This window comes from Schistocerca gregaria, chromosome 8, assembly GCF_023897955.1.
Source record: "Schistocerca gregaria isolate iqSchGreg1 chromosome 8, iqSchGreg1.2, whole genome shotgun sequence".
Classification (NCBI taxonomy): domain Eukaryota; kingdom Metazoa; phylum Arthropoda; class Insecta; order Orthoptera; family Acrididae; genus Schistocerca; species Schistocerca gregaria.
In genome coordinates this window covers 458,654,523-458,674,567 of record NC_064927.1, presented here as the reverse complement: position 1 = coordinate 458,674,567, position 20,045 = coordinate 458,654,523, and the positions used below count along the sequence as shown (strand labels likewise).

The 20,045-nt window shown below is 45.2% G+C and overlaps 1 protein-coding gene across 1 annotated transcript in view; it reads right to left on the bottom strand.

Annotated features, from left to right (window-relative positions):
- Positions 1–20,045, bottom strand: part of LOC126284267 (alpha-tocopherol transfer protein-like) — a 167,866-nt gene that overhangs the window by 86,444 nt on the left and 61,377 nt on the right. Inside the window, exon 2 of the mRNA XM_049983082.1 lies at positions 147–288. Within this exon, the coding sequence (XP_049839039.1) occupies positions 147–288 (142 nt within the window). The remainder of the gene's footprint in view (positions 1–146; positions 289–20,045) is intronic.

The following is a 20,045-nucleotide window of genomic DNA, read 5'->3' as shown; positions in this document are numbered from 1 at the left end:
AGAAAACGCAGATGTTTTATTATCTTCACCGAACGCTCGTCATGTATACTCAGACGTTTCTGCTGATGTATGTGTTTCGTATCCTTGACATTTATCGAGTCCCACGACTGAGTATCGGCTCCCATTATTAGTCCAGCGAGACTCACCGGTCCTGGCCGTGAGGTGTGGCTGCTGTTTGAGCCAGTCCCTGATGTGCTGGATGTCTTTCTCCAGACGGCGCGGGTCTTCCCCCAGCTCCTTGGCCGCCTCCTGAAGTTGCGGGCTCAGCGGCCGCAGGTTTGGACTCATCTGGAGACAAAGTAAAATAATTAAAACGCTTGAGACAAATTTACTAAATATGTACGCTAGAGCCGAAAAACAGGCGTAAATGGCAACTGCAGCACAGGCACAGCACTAACATTAGCATGAGCACAGCCTTGTGTGACAGAAGCACAGACTGTGGGAAAACCATAACCGATCAACGTCGTGACATTTGAGATGTGGTGCAACAGACGAATGTCGAAAATTAGGTTTACCGATAAGGTACAGAATAAGGCGGTTCTCTGCAGAATCGGTCAGGAAAGGGATATATGGGAAAAAGTGACAAGAAGAAGCGATACGGTGGTAGGGTATCTGTCAAAATATCAGCAATTTCTAGGTTCTTAGAGGGTGCTGTAGAGGGTAAAAGGATAGAAACTGTAATACATCCAGCAAATAATGAAGGACAAAGGTTGCAACTGCTATTCTAAGAGGAAAAGTAGAGTAATTTATGGCCGGCTGCAGCAGACCTGTCAGAAGACTGACAAATCAAAAGAAAAAAAACTTGGGGTGTGACAGGATCAGACAGAGAAGTCATGCCCTGGGGACACCTGCTTCCACCAGTTTTGAGCATATGGCACCAATCCACATTATTTCTGGATCAGCTTTTATAGGGGAGGGGGAGGTCTGGTGCCACATGTGTCACCTGGAACACGTGGTATGTGGTGCATGGGACCAATAGAATGCTATCTTTCAGGTCTTCTTTCTGTCCCTCTTCTCCTCGTACGATTTCAGAGTCTACAAGGGCTTTTCCGTCCTACTTTCAGGGACAGAGTAGGAATGCGAAACACTATGACCACAACCTCTGGCGGCTCCAGGCAGTGGCCGGTATCTGGTAAGGGAGCATCCGGCAGAACCCCTTATGGTGAGGGATGCTGGAGGAGGCTGCTACTTCTGCAGCTGGGGTATTGGTGATCGATGTCCCCAATGGGTGGTGAGCGGACACTCACTGAGTGGGTATGAAAGAAACAGTATGAGGGGGGTCCCCGACCACCTTTGGAGGAGGTGCCGTCAAGCTGCCCTGACGGTCTGACGTGGATGGGATGAAGGGTAAGTGTATTGTCGCCATGGGGGATGACGTTACTGTAGCCCCAACAAACGTTATGATATGTGCAGGCGGCAGACTATCATAATTTTTCTTGACCTCTTATTACATGAGTCCTTCTATAGTTGTGTATTCTTTTATTTTCTTTTTTCTTTAGAACATGATGCGGTGGAGTGAGCAGCGGAATGACATTCCTTACACTCGACACAGACGACTCACAAGGAGTGTGCCTGTGCAGCTGATGTCCACAATCCCTACAGACATGGTTGATGTTATAATGAGAAGACCTGAGCCTGTATATCTTACGTTTGAAGGGCTGCATGGGAGAGGGAACTACAGTTTCACATGGCATTGATATACCATCACTTTGACCTTTGGAGGCAATGAGTCTCCTTCAAAGGCCAAGATGAAGGCCCCAGTATCAATCCTATTGTCCTTTGGCCACCACTGAACGCGATGTACAAAGTGCACACCTCGTCACTCAAAACTGCAACCGACTCATCAGTCTGTAAAAGGAGGTCACAGTGTACCATACTGAGACTTATGGGGCCTGAGAGTTACAGGTCAGACAGGTTGTCACAGCCCAACAATGCCTGCAAGTGAAAAGTGGATGCCATTTTGAAATGAACCACTTTCCATTTTTGAAATTGCTGCTACTTCCCGAATCCATCCTCAAGATGATCAACAAAGAATAAAGGGTTTCTGGGCAAAAAGAATCCCTTTCAGAAACTAAGCCCTACACTCCTCCCGCAATGTAGTCAAGGAAGGAAACGCTGTTGGGTCATCTCTCTGCACACTGTACTTTCCTCCAGAAGAGACTGCTGGGGCTGTACAGCCACCAGTGGAAGAAAGTCTGAGCCGCTTAATTTGCAAGTTATCTGCATTGGTGTCACCCACTCAGAGCAGGACTCTCTCCGTGGGCGCCACCCAGCCAGAGCATTAGCTGCATAGCCACTGAGCTGTTGCTCAGAGACCCATGCCCCATTTGCATGGGGTAGCCACGTGGTCTGAGGCGGCATGCCACTGTATGTGCGCCTCCCCCCTGTCGGAGGTTAGAGTCCCCCCTCTGGCATGGATGTGTGTGTTGTCCTTAGCGTAATTTAGTTTAAGTTTGAGTACGTAGTGTGTAAGCCTTGGGGGCTGATGACCTGAGCAGTTTGGTCCCATAGGAACTTACCACCACCACCACCACCACCACCACCACAGCTGCAAATGCACATAATGCTTGGCATGCGCGAAGAGTTCTCAGCTTAAGGACCAATAGTGCAACCCCTGTGTGGTCAGGTGGCTTCCACAGCGCTGGTAAAGGTAGAATGTACACAGCGTTGTGTCAGCTTCCTCACATGATCTGCACATCTGCAAAATTTGTAAGAGAAACGCTAGTTGTACTCAAAAGGGGGGCCACACAGTGAAGGGCGAAAAGTTGTGTAAACATAAAAAAGAAAAAAACTCGTTTGTCTACCACCATAAATCGAATTCTAGCATAGTAGGCACCTAGATGATGACCGTCCACCGGAAAGACAGAGGGGGGAAAAAATATTAGAAGGACACACTTGCAGCACGAAAAGGGAAGAAGCCATGCAAGGGCTGGAGCCCTATGTTGTCCAAGCACAAAAAGAGATGTGAGCCCTGGGGGAGGGGGGGGGGGAGGGGAGGTTTGGGGGTCTGTGACATTAGAATACTGGGCTGCCGCTTTGTGTTTGGATCACCGTGGTGAGTCGATTTGAGCATAATTTTAACGTTACCGATCGATAACGGTGGCGAGACACTCAACAGTGTATGCAGTGAGAATTTAATTATTGTGTTAAAATTGTGGCTCAAAGAGCATGGTCCAAGTAATTAAGAAACAATTACATTGATGTCACAACTTAAATTCGTCGTAATCGGTATGTCCAAGCTCCGGTTTCTATCATTTCCCAAATTAATGCAGAGTTATTCTCTGTCATTTATTACTGGTCAGCTGATCGCCATTAAGGGTAAATGCGTTTTGCTAGTTTGTACACTAAGATGAATAAGTCCTAGGATACATCCCAATGTCGTGTCGGACCTCCCTTTGCCTGTCCTACAGCAGCAACAAGACATGGCATGCACGCAACAAGTCGTTGCAAGTCCCTTGCAGATATACTGCGCCACGCTGCCTCCACAGCCGTCCACAAGTGCGACAATGTTCCCGGTGTAGCACTTTTTGCACGAACCGACGTCTCGATTGTGTCCATAAATGTCTAATGGCATTCATGTAGCGCGATTTTGGTGAACAAATCATTCGTACGAAGTATCCAGACAATTCTTCCAACCAATTACCAACTCCTGTGGCCTAGCGACATGATGTCCTTCGGAACCGAAGTCCACGAATGCCTGCAACGGTTTCCAGGTAGCCGAATGTAACCATCTCCAGTCAACGATCGGTTCAGTTGGACCAGAAGACCCTGTCCATTTCGTTTAAAAACTGCCCACGCAGTTATGGAGCCAGCACCAGTTTTGATCAGTGTCTTGTCGACACTTGGGTCCATGGCTTCTTGGGGTCTGCGCCAGATTCGAACTCTGCTATCAGCTCTTACCAACTGAAATCGGGACTCATCTGATCGGGACACTCTTTTCCAGTCGTCTGGCGTGCAACTGATATGGTTACTAGCCCAGGAGAGGCTGTGCAGGCGATGTCATACTCTCAGCAAAGGCGCTCGCGAAGGTCGTGTTGTTCCACAGCCGATGAACGCCAAATTTCGCCGCACTGTGGTACCGATACGTTCATTGTACGTCCCGCACTGATTTCTGCGGTTATTTCACGCAGTATTACTTGTCTGTTAGCACTGACAATTCTACAAGAACGTCACTGCCCTCGGTCGTTAATCCAAGGCTGTCGGCCACTGCGTCGTCCGTGGTGAGAGATAATGGGTGTAATTTGGTATTTTAGACACACACTTGACACAGTGGATCTCGGGATATTGAATTATCTAACGATTTCCGAATTGAATGTCCCTTGTGTCTAGCTCCAACTATTATTCTGCGTTCAAAGCATGTTAGTTCTAGACCACTATCACGCCGTGAACCTCTTCACATGAATCACAAATGACAGCTCCGACAAAGCACCACCCTTTTACATCTTGTGTACTCGAATCTACCGCCATGCGTGTATGTGTATATCGCTATCCCACGACTTGTCACCTCTGAGTATGAGAATGGGGCCGAACCTCATATCATTAAATGATTTTTGGAATGTTAATGTGGCCATATCTGTATACTGAGCAAGAAGTAAAGTAAACGAAAGGAAAGTTCGGAGTAGGTATTAAAATCCATGGAGAAGAAAAAAACTAAGGTTCGCCGATGACATTGTAATTCTGTCACAGATAGCAAAGGACTTGGAAGAACAGTTGAACAGAATGGACAGTGTCTTGAAAGGACGCTGTAAGATGAACATCAACAAAAGCAAAACGAGGATAATGGAATGTGGTCGAATTAAGTCGGGTGAAGCTGCGGGATTTATATTAGGAAATGAGACACTTAAAGTAGTAATGGAGTTTTGCTATTTGGGGAGCAAAATAACTGATGATGGTCGAAGTAGAGAGGACGTAAAATGTAGACTGGCAATGGCTAGGAAAGCGTTTCTGAAGAAGAGAAATTTGTTGACATCCAGTATTGATTTAAGTATCAGGAAGTCTTTTCCGAAAGTATTTGTATGGAGTGTAGCTATGTATGGAAGTGAAACATGGACGATAAATAGTTTAGACAAGAAGAGAATAGAAGCTTTCGAAATGTGGTGCTACAGAAGAATGCTGAAGATTAGATGAGTAGATCACATAACTAATGAGGAGTCATTGAACAGAATTGGGGAGAAGAGGAGTTTGTGGCACAGCTTGACCAGAAGAAGGTATCGGTTGGTGGTACATGTTCTGAGGCATCAGGGGGTCACAAATTTAATATCGGAGGGCAGCGTGGAGGGTAAAAATCGTAGATGGAGACCAAGAGATGAATACACTAAGCATGTTCAGAAGGATGTAGATTGCAGTAAGTACTGGGAGATGAAGCTTGCACAGGATATAGTAGCATGGAGAGCTGCATCAAACCAGTCTCAGGACTGAAGACCACAACTACAATTTTTATCATTGAAACATGAACTTCCATGCAGGATCCACAGAGTGTTATTGTTATTGCCGTAAGTTTCTTATTACTAATGCTCCTGTGTTTTATCCATTATGTGGAATGAAGTATGTATAAGCGAAGTGCTCACTTGCTCTGCTCAAATCAGCTCTACCACTTGCCTGTGCCATCAGAAACATGCTGTCTCCTACTATACATAACTTGCAAATGACCTCGGCGTTTCAAGTCAAAGGAATTCGATGTCATGCGAAGAGCTACCGGCAGTCTTTCATACTGCTCGCCACCCGCGAACGGAGCAAGAATGAGGGACATAAATAATAGCAGCAGTACACGAAATACACGGAATTGCTACACCACGAAGATGACGTGCTACAGACGCTTATTTTAACCAGCAGGAGGAAGATTCTGAGATATGCAAACGATTAGCTTTTCAGAGTATTCACACAAAGCTGGCATCTGTGACACCTACAACGTGCTGACACGACGAAAGTTTCCAATCGATTTGTGATACACAAACAGCAGTTGACCGGCGTTGCCTGGTGAAACGTTGTTGTGATGTCTCGTGTAAGGAGGAGAAATGCGTACCATCACGTTTCCGTCTTTCATAAAGGTCGTATTGTAGCCTATCGAGATTGCGGTTTATCGTATCGCGACATTGGTGCTCGCATTGGTCAAGATCAATGACTGTTAGCAGAATATGGTATCGGTGGGTTCAGGAGGGTAATAAGGAACGCCGTGCTAGATCCCAACTGCCTCGTATCACTAGCAGTCGAGATGGTAGGCATCTTATCCGCATGGCTGTAACGGATCGTGCAGCCACGTCTCGATCCCTGAGTCAACAGATGGGGACGTTTGCAAGACGACAACCATCTGCACGAACAGTTCGACGACGTTTGCAGCAGCATGGACTATCAGCTCGGAGACGATGGCTGTGGTTACCCTTGATGCTGTATCACAGACATGGGCGCCTGCGATGGTGTACTCAACGACAAACCTGGGTGCACGAATGGCGAAAGTCATTTTTTCGGATGAATCCAGGTTCTGCTTACAGCATCATGATGGTCACGTCCGTGTTTGGCGACATAGCGGTGAACGCACATTGGAAACGTGCGTTCGTCATCGCCATACTGGCGTATCGCAAGGCGTGATGGTATGGGGTGCCACTGGTTACACGCCTCGGTCACCTCTTGTTCTCACTGACGGCACTTTGAACAGTGGACGTTACATTTCAGAGGTGTTACGACCCGTGGCTCTACCCTTCATCCCTGCTAAACCCTACATTTCAGTAGGATAATGCACGACAGCATGTTGCAGGTCCTGTACGGGCCTTTCTGGATACAGAAAATGTTCGACTGCTGGCCTGGCCAGCACATTCTCCAGATCTCTCACCAACTGAAAACGTCTGGTCAATGGTGGCCGAGCAACTGGCACGTCACAATATGCCAGTGACTACTCTTGATGAACTGTGGTATGGTGTTGAACCTGTACACGCCATCCAAGCTCTGTTTGCCTCAAAGCCCAGTCGTATCAAGTGAAACATCCACGAGATAAATTTTAGCTACAGTGCGACGAGAGGGAATTATGCCTGTAACAGTTGTAAACATTATCTATTCGACATACGAAAAAAATAGAGAAAACAATGATAAATATTAATTATTTATATAATATTCTATGATGTATTTGGACATATCGATGTGTATCATACAAAGACAATGATAATTGCAAATTCCTTTTATGATCTGCATTTGTCTTCCTTTGTTTTCACCTTTTGTTGGTTGCCTTTTGTGGGTTGCGGACGCATATCAGACTGAGGTCTGTTAAGAAATTTTAACTATTTGTTAATTATTACTTAAGAATAGAGTTCATTATTATTATAAATATGAGTGAATAATTATTTGTAACTTAATTCCTCTCTCAGTAAGCATTATCTCTGTTAATTATTTCTTTCCTCCGCAAGGAGAGCAGCCATTGATGATAGCGATTTATATCGCGTTTTTGCCTGTGCTTTCCTTAGAAACAAATCAAATGTTTGCTTGATGAAGTGTAAATCGTGCACAATACGAAAGTAGATTTTATAGAGTTTAATAAGCATTTCAAATACTTACTTATTTGGTCTAACAATAGGAAGTCTTTATCAATTGTCTGCCGCCATCTTAACAATTATCTCAGCGGTAAATTCAAATTACGCAACTCTGCAGACATAAATGCCGAACGTAATACAAATGTGAAAATAAATGTGCACCGGTGGTCCCGAACTCATTTTAATGAAAATGATTCGAATCAGATTGGTTCTTTAAAAACAGTGCTCATTGCACGATTCTTATAAAAAACTGTTCTAGCTTATGTATGGAACCGAAATTAATTACGCACGAGTTGCGAAGAGTATTGTTTCAGGCAACATACATCAGTGTTGTGCGCGGCTGATATTCGGTGGTTTTAATAATCATTTTGCTGAAGATCACTATTTTCATCATAATCAATAGTTGTATAGAATCTGTTGTATGAACTGTGATTTAGTGACACTTACACAACTTACAGACAACACTTAAACACAACGTTAACTTTGAGTTCTTTAGCAACTTGACCAAATCTTTAGCCGGGAGAAAAAATATTTAGTAATTACTCAGTGTAATAAAGTAAGATTATCATTTTCATTTACAATTAAGTTAAATTCCAAACCGCTGAACAACACAGCGTACGCCACACAAGGTTGTTATTACGACCAGAGGTGGTTGTTCTCGGTACTGATTTCTCAGGATCTATGCACCCAAACAGCGTGAAAATGTAATCACATGTCAGTTCTATCATTATATATTTGTCCAATGAATACCCGTTTGTCACCTGCAATTATTCTTGGTGTAGCAATTTTAGTGGCCAGTAGTGTACTTTGTGCTATGAAGAATAAGTCGGCTAGCAGAGTGTAGGGGTGTGCGGGGGTGGGAAGTGGGGAGGGCTTGTAATTATGTAATAGGCGTATTTAAACTGTTTTAGCATGTAATTATCTGAACTGTTTCTTATTTAAATTGTTTTGTTAATTAAATTGCATTGTGTATTATTGAGAAAGAGCGGGAAACCGCGCATAGATACATTTTGAGAAAGAGCGGGAAACAGCGCGCAGTAATACATCTGTAATGGTAGCAGGGATTGTCTGCACCAAAAACCATTGTTGGCGGCGAGACCGCACTTTTGTAGCATTGAGCGTTGGAAGCGAGCAGTTGCGAGTAAGATGTGAGACGAGGCAGTCGTAGCTAGCGAGACATGAGAGGAGGTCGCTGTAAGCGAGGTATGAATTAACACTTTGAAAGAAGCGGTGTGCTCGCCAGCCACTCGCTATATGTAGCGCAATGCTAGTTTTTAAGAATTTTTGTAAAGAACTATACCCCTTGTAATTGTTTGTCAAGATCGTTCTCAGAATATAGTTATGTAATTTTGATGAAAAATTAGGTATGTAGCGCAACGCTACTTTTTAAGAATTTTTGTAAAGAACTATACCCCTTGTAATTGTTTGTCAAGATCGTTCTCAGAATATAGTTAACTTCTACCAGATTAAATGCATTAAGAATTTTCTATCCCAAAATCATTCACGTAAATGCTTTACGGAATTTATTGTTATCTTAAAAGAAAAGTCTAAACTGAGCTTCAGCTTTTATCAAATCTAAATTAACTTCAACTTAAAGAATTCCAGTCACAAAGTATTATGAAACTCCACCAGCAGCTTATAATTATGTTAAAGAGAAGTAAGTATATTCATCCCACAGTTTGCTGTAGCAGTCAGATGGCGATCCAGTATAAATAATTAAAGGTAAGAATCAGTCTTAATAATTTCAGGTAACGACTGAGGGCCACGGCGACAACACATTTTATGTTTCGTCGTAATAATCAGCAGGTAGTCTTGACAGAGCAGCAGTTAAAAGATTTTAAGAGACGCAGCGTTCAGTCAGCAAGCAAACGTACATCCAATATTAGACGGGAAGGTTTCAGGCTGAGCGCGTGCGCGTCGTGAAAGCAGAAAATATGTTAGCGCTGAAGAGGAGCCCACTCTTCTATGACAGTGCAATATGTCTGGTCTCCCTCAGCTAGACGGCACAGGAACTAAAAAGCACGTTACTCAAACTCGGCCCGTACTCTTCCGCCGTTGCGTCACCGTCTCGCTACTGAGGCACACAAGCTTAGCGTCGTATCTGTGCGCCTAGTCGCTTCAAACAGCACGCTAGTAGTTATCTCAAAGGCGCATTACGTGCGTCACGACTTAACAGCATGCGACTCTGCCAATGTCACCGTGACTCAGCTCTATCAACCGCCTCAGTGTTGAACGCTCTTCGATCTACATACTGATCGGGCCAATTATCTGAATTACGTGCAAGCAGATAATGTACCTATTTGCAGCACTGGTGATAGTTACGACTTCCCTACTTTCCATCTGAAGAAATCATTCCACAGAAGAACGTTAATTTGTTAAAGGGACCACTTATGTTCTTGCTATGACTAGAACTTAACACTTTGCCGTCCACAAGTCTCGTACAAATTTATTCACTTGGCGCCGGCAGCGCTAAACCGTATTACTTGGCTTGTCACCGGGCGCTTGTCACCTTTCCGTTGACGACGAACTTCAGACACATTGACTTTTGAGCGCTTCAATTTTCCGGAAATCCTCTATTTTGCCATATCGTCCCACAAACTCGAATTTTGTTTTAAAGTAACTTCTCTGCAAGTTCTACACTGTTATAGTAATTATCCATGCTCGGGTGATGCCACTTTCCATCAGAAAGTGTCAACAGTTCCATCACTTATTTTGGTAAAGGCTCTCCAGCGCCGGAATATATCCTGAATGAGGAAATTATCCCGTACTCGAATCACACAACATCCGAATGAGTATGCCGTATTTCGTAATTTTCGAAATATTGTAAACTTTAAAATTTAACCGTCCACGCCACGGTATCATTCCTTCATCAGTTGAGATGTTTTAACTTAGATTAAACGTTTCTTTAAACTGTTTGGAAAAATAATCAATTACGAATTGCACTTTGACAAACCGGTCGGCATTATCCAGTTTACTGTCGGATAAATGTAAAAATTATAATATTTGTCTGAATCGGTTGCAGAACATCGTTTTGCGAAATATCGGTGTGACAGGCCGTGGTTGTCTTTAACAGAGCCCAGCATTGATTGCACATTTGGGTTTCAAAACCGCCGTCTGAAGTGCTTTGTCCTCGAAATCTTCCATAAAACGATTAGCTACTATGGGAGAGCCTCTAGCACGAGTGCAATCAATGCTGGGTTCTTAAAGACAACCTCGGCCTGAGAGTACCAGGAATATATAAAATCCCGTACCAATGCGGGAAGTCTTATATTGGCCAGACGTGTCGTACGATCAAAAACAGATGCGACGAACATAAATTTCACACGAGGTTGGGTCAGCCAGAGAAATGTGCGGTTGCTGAACACTGCCTTGACACGGGACACGGCATGAATTACGAAGAAACCAAGATCCTCTCGCATGCTTCCACATACTGGGACTCCATCATCAAAGAGGCGGTCGAAATACGTATAAACAGTGACCTAATAAACAGAGACACGGGGCTTCACCTGAGCAAAGCCTGGGAGCCAGCCTTGGCGGCACTAAGGAATCGTCAGCCGCAGAGTGGCAACCGCACCGAATTAACGCAGATGGGAAGCCTTAGCGCAGATGCTTAAATCGCGCGCGCGAACGGAGTCCGTCGCTCCCGGCCGCATTTTCCCGCGCCGCGGCGCGCTTTCGCAGACGGCGACCCGTTCTCCAGCAGAGGGCTCTTCTATTCGACGCTGTCTACGAATGGTCTTCGATGACGTTATGCCCCGCTGGCGCCTGCGCCGTTGTAGAAAGCCAGCATATAAATTGGCGAGCTTCTCAGCGAGGCGACAGTAGCACCTGAAGATGGCGGGTAGTTGTCTCGCTGAAATATTGTGCGGTTTCTACAATATTATCCGGCGTAATTCCCGTGAACCTATCAAGCATGATATTAGTGGCAGAAAGTGAGCGGACAGTGAATAACATACTGAAAGATCTGAATCAAGCTTGTGTGGAATATGAAGAGCAAATAAACACAGCAAAAACGGAGAGTATAGTCATCAGTACAAGACGCAGACAGTCCAATATTAAAATAGGACAATCTACCATTAGCCAAGTAAGTTAATTTAAATATCTTTGAAGCACAGTAACTGAAGACTTGAGATGTCACCAGGAGGTGAAAACCCTAATAGCCATAGCTAAGGAGGCATTCAACAGAAACAGGAGACTTATGTGGCAAATTAGATAAAGAACTAAGGAAAAGGCTTGGCAAATGTTTTGTCTGAAGTGTGGCACTATATGGGGCAGAAATATGGACGCTGAGACAAGAAGATGAAAAAAGGTTAGAAGCATTTGAGATGTGGATGTGGAGGAGAATGGATACAATAAGCTGTATGGAAAGAGAGTAAAGAAAGAGTACTGGAAAGGGTTGGTGAGAGAAGGTGTCTGCTGAAGGTTGTAAGAGAAAGGAAAAAGAACTGGTTGGGTCATTCATTGAGAAGAGAGTGCTTGCTAACAGATACTTTGGAAAGATTTGGTTGTGGGAGAAGACAGAGGAAGAAGGAGATACAAGATGGTAGATGACATAAAGGGAAGAGGAAATTACGCAGACCTGAAGAGGATGCCAGAAGACCGGACAGCCTGGAGAACTACCATGTGAAAACCTGCCTTCTGGCAGAACACTAATGATAATGATGACTATTCGAGCACAACTCTCAATCCGCCTTCACAGCCTTACTTCTGGCGCAGTACCTATGCTACTTCGCTGCAGAGTAAAAATTTATTCCGAAAACAATCCCCAAGGCTGTGGCTAAACCATGTCTCCGCAGTATCCTTTCTTCCAAGCATGATGGCTCTGTAACTTACGCAGGCGAACTTCTGTGAAGTTTGGAAAGTAGGATATGGGGTTCTGGCCGAAGTAAAACTGTGAGAGAGGAGCGACAGACGTGCTTGTATAGCTCAGTCGATAGATTTGGTTGATTCGTTGATTTGAGAGGAGGGGACCAAACTGCGAGGTCATCGGTCCCATCGGATAAGGGAAGGATGGGGAAAGAAATCGGCTGTGCCCTTTCAAAGGACACATCCCGCCATTTGCCTGAAGCGATTTAGGGAAACCACGGAAAACCTAAATCAGGATGGCCGGAAGCGGATTTGGACCTTCCTCATCCCGAATGCAAGTCCAATGTGCTAACCACTGCGCCACCTCGCTCGCTAGAGGACTTCCCCGTGAAAGTCACAGGTTCTATCCTTGTGTGGCGTACTTTTAATCTGCCAGTATGTTTCAAATCGCTACACACTGCACTGCTGAGTGAAAATTCATTCAAATCCAATACAGTCAAGCATGAACGATGCACCACGAGGGCTGATCCGAATGGCACGAAATCGGTAGCTGTTATGTACTTGTGCAGACGAACAAGTGATTACACCCTCAGAAATCTGGAAGATACACTCCTCGAAATTGAAATAAGAACACCGTGAATTCATTGTCCCAGGAAGGGGAAACTTTATTTACACATTCCTGGGGTCAGATACATCACATGATCACACTGACAGAACCGCAGGCACATAGACACAGGCAACAGAGCATGCACAATGCCGGCACTAGTACAGTGTATATCCACCTTTCGCAGCAATGCAGGCTGCTATTCTCCCATGGAGACGATCGTACAGATGCTGGATGTAGTCCTGTGGAACGGCTTGCCATGCCATTTCCTCCTGGCGCCTCAGTTGGACCAGCGTTCGTGCTGGACGTGCAGACCGCGTGAGACGACGCTTCATCCAGTCCCAAACATGCTCAATGGGGGACAGATCCGGAGATCTTCCTGGCCAGTGTAGTTGACTTACACCTTCTAGAGCACGTTGGGTGGCACGGGATACATGCGGACGTGCATTGTCCTGTTGGAACAGCAAGTTCCCTTGCCGGTCTAGGAATGGTGGAACGATGGGTTCGATGACGGTTTGGATGTACCGTGCACTATTCAGTGTCCCCTCGACGATCACCAGAGGTGTACGGCCAGTGTAGGAGATCGCTCCCCACACCATGATGCCGGGTGTTGGCCCTGTGTGCCTCGGTCGTATGCAGTCCTGATTGTGGCGCTCACCTGCACGGCGCCAAACACGCATACGACCATCATTGGCACCAAGGCAGAAGCGACTCTCATCGCTGAAGACAACACGTCTCCATTCGTCCCTCCATTCACGCCTGTCGCGACACCACTGAAGGCGGGCTGCACGATGTTGGGGCGTGAGCGGAAGACGGCCTAACGGTGTGCGGGACCGTAGCCCAGCTTCATGGAGACGGTTGCGAATGGTCCTCACCGATACCCCAGGAGCAACAGTGTCCCTAATTTGCTGGGAAGTGGCGGTGCGGTCCCCTACGGCACTGCGTAGGATCCTACGGTCTTGGCGTGCATCCGTGCGTCGCTGCGGTCCGGTCCCAGGTCGATGGGCACGTGCACCTTCCGCCGACCACTGGCGACAACATCGATGTACTGTGGAGACCTCACGCCCCACGTGTTGAGCAATTCGGCGGACGTCCACCCGGCCTCCCGCATGCCGACTATACACCCTCGCTCAAAGTCCGTCAACTGCACATACGGTTCACGTCCACGCTGTCGCCGCATGCTACCAATGTTAAAGACTGCGATGGAGCTCCGTATGCCACGGCAAACTGGCTGACACTGACGGCGGCGGTGCACAAATGCTGCGCAGCTAGCACCATTCGACGGCCAACACCGCGGTTCCTGGTGTGTCCGCTGTGCCGTGCGTGTGATCATTGCTTGTACAACCCTCTCGCAGTTTCCGGAGCAAGTATGGTGGGTCTGATACACCGGTGTCAATGTGTTCTTTTTTCCATTTCCAGGAGTGTATATTCAAGACACAAAGCTTCAAAACTTGATCAAGTCAGTACAGCGTTGGTCCACCTCTGGCTCTCACGCTAGCCGTTATTCTACTTCGAAGTGACACATTTGTTGGATGTCCTCCTGAGGGATATCGTGCCAAATTCTGTCCAATCAGAGCGTAAATTGCCAATATCCCGGAGCTGGTTGGAGCTCCCTGTCCATAACGCTCGAAACGTTCTCAACTGGGGAGATAACCAGCGTCCTTGCTGGCCAATGCAGGCTTTGGCATGGCAAGCACGCAGAGTAGCAGTAGAACCTGACACCGTGTGCAAACGGACATTACCTACTGAAAAGTAAGCCGAGGATAGCATGTCACGAAGGGCAACAAAACGGGTCGTAGAATATCGTCGATATACCGCTGTGCTGTAATGTTCCGGACGACAACCAAAGGGGGTCCTAAACTGCAAAAAGGTGGGAATTTGAGAAGATGGGACCTGGATAAACTGAAAGACCCAGAGGTTGTAGGTAGTTTCAGAGAGAGGATAAGGGAACGATTTAGAAGAACGGAGGAAAGAAATACAGTAGAAGAAGAATGGGTAACTTTGAAAGATGAAATAGTAAAGGTAGCGGAGGATAAAGTGGATAACACGAGGGCTAGTAAAAATCTTTGGGCAACAGAAGACGTATTGAATGTAATTGATGAAAGAAGAAAAATATAAAACTACAGTAAATGAGGCAAGCGAAAAGGAATACAAACGTCTCAAAAAATGAGATTGACAAGAAGTGCAAAATGCCTACGCAGGAATGGGTAGAGGACGAATATAAGCATGTAGAAGCATATATCACTAGGCGTAAGATAGATGCCGTCTACACGGAAATTAACGAGACCTTTGTAGAAAAGAGAATCACATGTGTGAATATGAAGAGTTCAGGTGGAATACCAGTCCTAAGCAAAGAAGGGAATGCAGAAAGGTAGGAGTATTTGAGAGATCTATTGCAGGCGACGTACTTGAGGGCAATATTATGGAAATGGAAGAGGACGTGGATGAAGATGAAATGGGAGAGATGATACTGCGTGAAGAATTCGACAGAGCACTGAAAGACATAAATCGAAACATGGCCCCAGGAGTAGACAACATTCCATTAGAATTACTGATAGTCTTGGGGCAGCCATTCCTAACAAAACTCTACCATCTGGTAAACAAGATGTATAAGACATGTGAAATACCCGCACAATTCAAGAGGAATATAATAATTCCAATCCCACAGGAAACAGGTGTTGACAAGTGTGAAAATTACGGAACTATCAGTTTAATAATTCACAGTTCCAAAATACTCACACTAGAGCACTATCGTCCTAAAGGTGGGAAACTTCCCCTGAAGGCGGAAGAATCAACAAAGATCCACGGCATGAGGATGCAGAAGGCAATGGAAACCACTGCATTAATAACACGTTACGTGTAGCCACAGGACATGTGGCCTGTAATTGAAAAAGTGTCATGATGATCTCTCCTTTAGCAAGAGATTCCGGAATAGTCCCCCATTCGAATTTCCGGGAAGGGACTGCAAAGGGGGAAGTTGCCATGACAAAAAGATTGAAGAATCGACGAAATAACAGCTTTCTACGAGTCGGAGCGTGGAGTGTCAGAAGCCTGAACGTGTTAGGAAATCTTGAAAATGGAAAGGGAAATGCAGAGGCTCAATCTAGATATATCAAGGGACAGTGAAGTGAAGTGGAAAGAAGACAAATCTCAGATGAGTATAGGCTAATATCAACAGCAGCAGAAAATGATGTAACGCCAGTAGGATTCGTTATAAACAGGAAGGTAGGGCAGAGAGTATGCTACTGTGAAGAGCTCAGTGATAGGGTTATTCTAATCAGAATCGACAACAAACCAACACAGAAGACGATAGTTAAGGTGTACATGCCGACGTCGCAAGCTGAAGATGAGAGAGAGAGAGAGAGAGAGAGAGAGAGAGAGAGAGAGAGAGAGAGAGAATTATGAGGATATTGAATGGGTAATACAGAATGTAAAGGGTGATGAAATTCTAATGGTCATGAGGGACTAGAATGCAGTTGTGGGAGAAGGGGTAGAAGAAAAGGTTACAGGAGAATATGGGCTTGGGAAAAGGAATGAGAGATGAGAAAGAGTAAGTTTTATAATAAACTTCAGCTAGTAATAGCGAATACTCTGTTTAGGAATAACAAGAGGAGGTATACTTGGAAAAGGCCGGGTGATACAAGAAGATTTTTAGTTAGATTACTCCATGGTCAGACAAAGAGTCCGAAATCAGATACTGGATTGTAAGGCGTACCCAGGAGCAGATATAGACGCAGATCACAATATAGTAGTGATGAAGAGTAGGCTGAAGTTCAAGACATTAGTCAGGAAGAAACAATACGCAAAGAAGTGGGATACGGAAGTACTAAGGAATGACGAGATACGGTTGAAGTTCCCTAAGGCTATAGATACAGCAATAAGGAATAGCGCAGTAGGCAGTACAGTTGAAGAGGAATGGACATCCCTAAAAAGGGCGATAACAGAAGTTGGGAACGAAAACATAAGTACAAAGAAGGTAACTGCGAAGAAACCATGGATAACAGAAGAAAAACTTCGGTTTATCGATGAAAGGAGGAAGTACAAAAATGTTCCAGGTAACTCAGGAATACAGAAATACAAGTCGCTGAGGAATGAAATAAATAGTAAGTACACGGAAGGTAAGACGAAAAGGCTGCATGAAAAATGAAGGAATCGAAAACGAAATGATTGTCGGTAGGACTGACTGAGCATACAGAAAAGTCGGAACAACCTTTGGTGACATTAAAAACAAGGGTGGTACCATTAAGAGTGCAACAGGAGTTCCATTGTTAACTGCAGACGATAGAGCCCATAGATGGAAAGAATAAATTGAAAGCGTCTAGGAGGAGGAAGATTTGTCTAACGTGATACAAGAATAAACAAGAGTCGATTTAGAAGAGATAGGGGACCCGGTATTAGAATCAGAATTTAAAAAACGTTTGGATGACGTAAGATCAAATAAGGCAAAAGAGATAACATTCCATCAGAATTTCTAAAATCGTTGAGGGAAGTGACAACAAAATTACTTTTCACGTTGGTGTGCAGGATGTGTAAGTGTGTCGACACACCATCTGACTTTCGGAAAAAAACATCATCCACACAATTCCGAAATCGGCAAGAGCTGACAAGTGCGAGAATTATCGCACAATCAGCTTAACAGCTCATGCATCCAAGTTAGTGACAAGAATAATATACAGAGGAATGGAAAAGAAAATTGAGGATGCACTAGATGACTATCAGTTTGGCTTTAGGAAAGGTAAAGGCACGAGAGAGGCAAATCTGACGTTGGGGTTAATAATGGAAGCAAGAATAAAGGAAAACCAAAACACGTGCATAGGATCTGTCGACCTTGAAAGGTCTCTGTTGGATTCCTTTCATGTTAATTTCTTAAATCTGTTGTCATTTACGGCACAAATTCCTCTTCTAAATTCACTGTGGTGTTTCTGACTATCTGGGAGGAGACTGAGCAGTGTTACTTTTCCACATAAACAAGAACGATCTGTCACACTACTACACTTTAAAACACAGTTTATATGCAATTCATGTCACACACTCTCATACGGAACCTACATCCGCTTTCTTTTATGTACTGTATATGATAAGATACTGTCATCCCCCTTCCCTTCTGTGTGAGAGGATGAATGAGCAAATGTATTTCTAGTTGCATGCTTGAGGGTAGCATACAAGCCTGTCTGCTAGAGAACAGTAGGACCAACGTCGGAACAGGTAGCTATGCTTTCTAAAAGCAAAGAGGTTTCTATCCTTAGTATGGTTCTGTCCGTCCCTTGTCATGTTGGTATAGGAAGCTGCCCCTCTGGTCACTTCCGTTTTGTATCGGGAAGCACGCTCGGTAGGAGCGCAGGTCAGTCTGTCCGCGGCGAGCGTCTGAAGTGGTAAGATCTCCGACTAAGCGCGTGTCTGCTAAGTCCGCAGGACAATGGATTTCTTAACTTCAGCCTAACTGAAAATTTAATCAACTTTATTTCAGGTTTACCTCTAAATTATCTAATGTTATCTTAAATTGCAACGCAGTGTATTTCGAGAGTGAACTTCAGAAAATTTTACGGTAGTTGCTTTGTCACTACTTTGTGAGTAAAGTGGAACCACGTGTTGATCAGTAACTCTAAGATCATCAATCTTAAATGCGAATGTGCGTGAGATTATAACGTCTCGCCTTAACAATATTTTTCAATATAGCAACTTTTCTTTATGTTCAACCCACGTGGGGTGTACTTCGTGAGACCAGTACCACGTGCTTATACAATTGTTTGACCCATCAGGTTAATACTAAGACGATAGTAACCAGTTCGAGGTTTTTCTTTTGTAAATTGCTTTTCGATCTAATTCATTTTAATTATCAAAATTATTGTGGAGTTACACTCTTTATGTAAACCAAGTTAACCACGTGAAGCATGTGGTGTAATCATCAAAGTAGCTCTCAGCTATTCTTTTCGGGAAGATTTGTCAGAGAGTTAGTATGAATTTAGTATACCAGTGTGTGGTAATTACATGACGGGCAGGATTGCGCTACAAACGTAACTTCTTTGGGTGAAAATTCAATCGGTTGGTCGTGGTTAATTTCCTCTTACATATGTTTCAATGTTCTTCGTGTGTTATTATATGAATGTAGTGTTGTATGCAGTCTCCCAATCTTGGCTCCCTATTTGATGTGTTCCGTAGGATTACAAACTCACATTTTCACAATCCAAAATAAGGCACCAGCTTAGTTATGACTCAAGTTTAATATGCTGAAATTTCAATGATCAATGTTAAAATACACTCCTGGAAATGGAAAAAAGAACACATTGACACCGATGTGTCAGACCCACCATACTTGCTCCGGACACTGCGAGAGGGCTGTACAAGCAATGATCACACGCACGGCACAGCGGACGCACCAGGAACCGTGGTGTTGGCCGTCGAATGGCGCTAGCTGCGCAGCATTTGGGCACCGCCGCCGTCAGTGTCAGCCAGTTTGCCGTGGCATACGGAGCTCCATCGCAGTCTTTAACACTGGTAGCATGCCGCGACAGCGTGGACGTGAACCGTATGTGCAGTTGATGGACTTTGAGCGAGGGCGTATAGTGGGCATGCGGGAGGCCGGGTGGACGTACCGCCGAATTGCGCAGCACGTGGGGCGTGAGGTCTCCACAGTACATCGACGTTGTCGCCAGTGGTCGGCGGAAGGTGCACGTGCCCGTCGACCTGGGACCGGACCGCAGCGACGCACGGATGCACGCCAAGACCGTAGGATCCTACGCAGTGCCGTAGCGGACCGCACCGCCAATTCCCCATCAAATTAGGGACACTGTTGCTCCTGAGTATCGGCGAGGACCATTCGCAACCGTCTCCATGAAGCTGGGCTACGGTCAGCACACCGTTAGGCCGTCTTCAGCTCACGCCCCAACATCGTGCAGCCCGCCTCCAGTGGTGTCGCGACAGGCGTGAATGGAGGGACGAATGGAGACGTGTCGTCTTCAGCGATGAGAGTCGCTTCTACCTTGGTGCCAATGATGGTCGTATGTGTGTTTGGCGCCGTGCAGGTGAGCGCCACAATCAGGACTGCATACGACCGAGGCACACATGGCCAACACCCGGCATCATGGTGTGGGGAGCGTCTCCTACACTGGCCGTACACC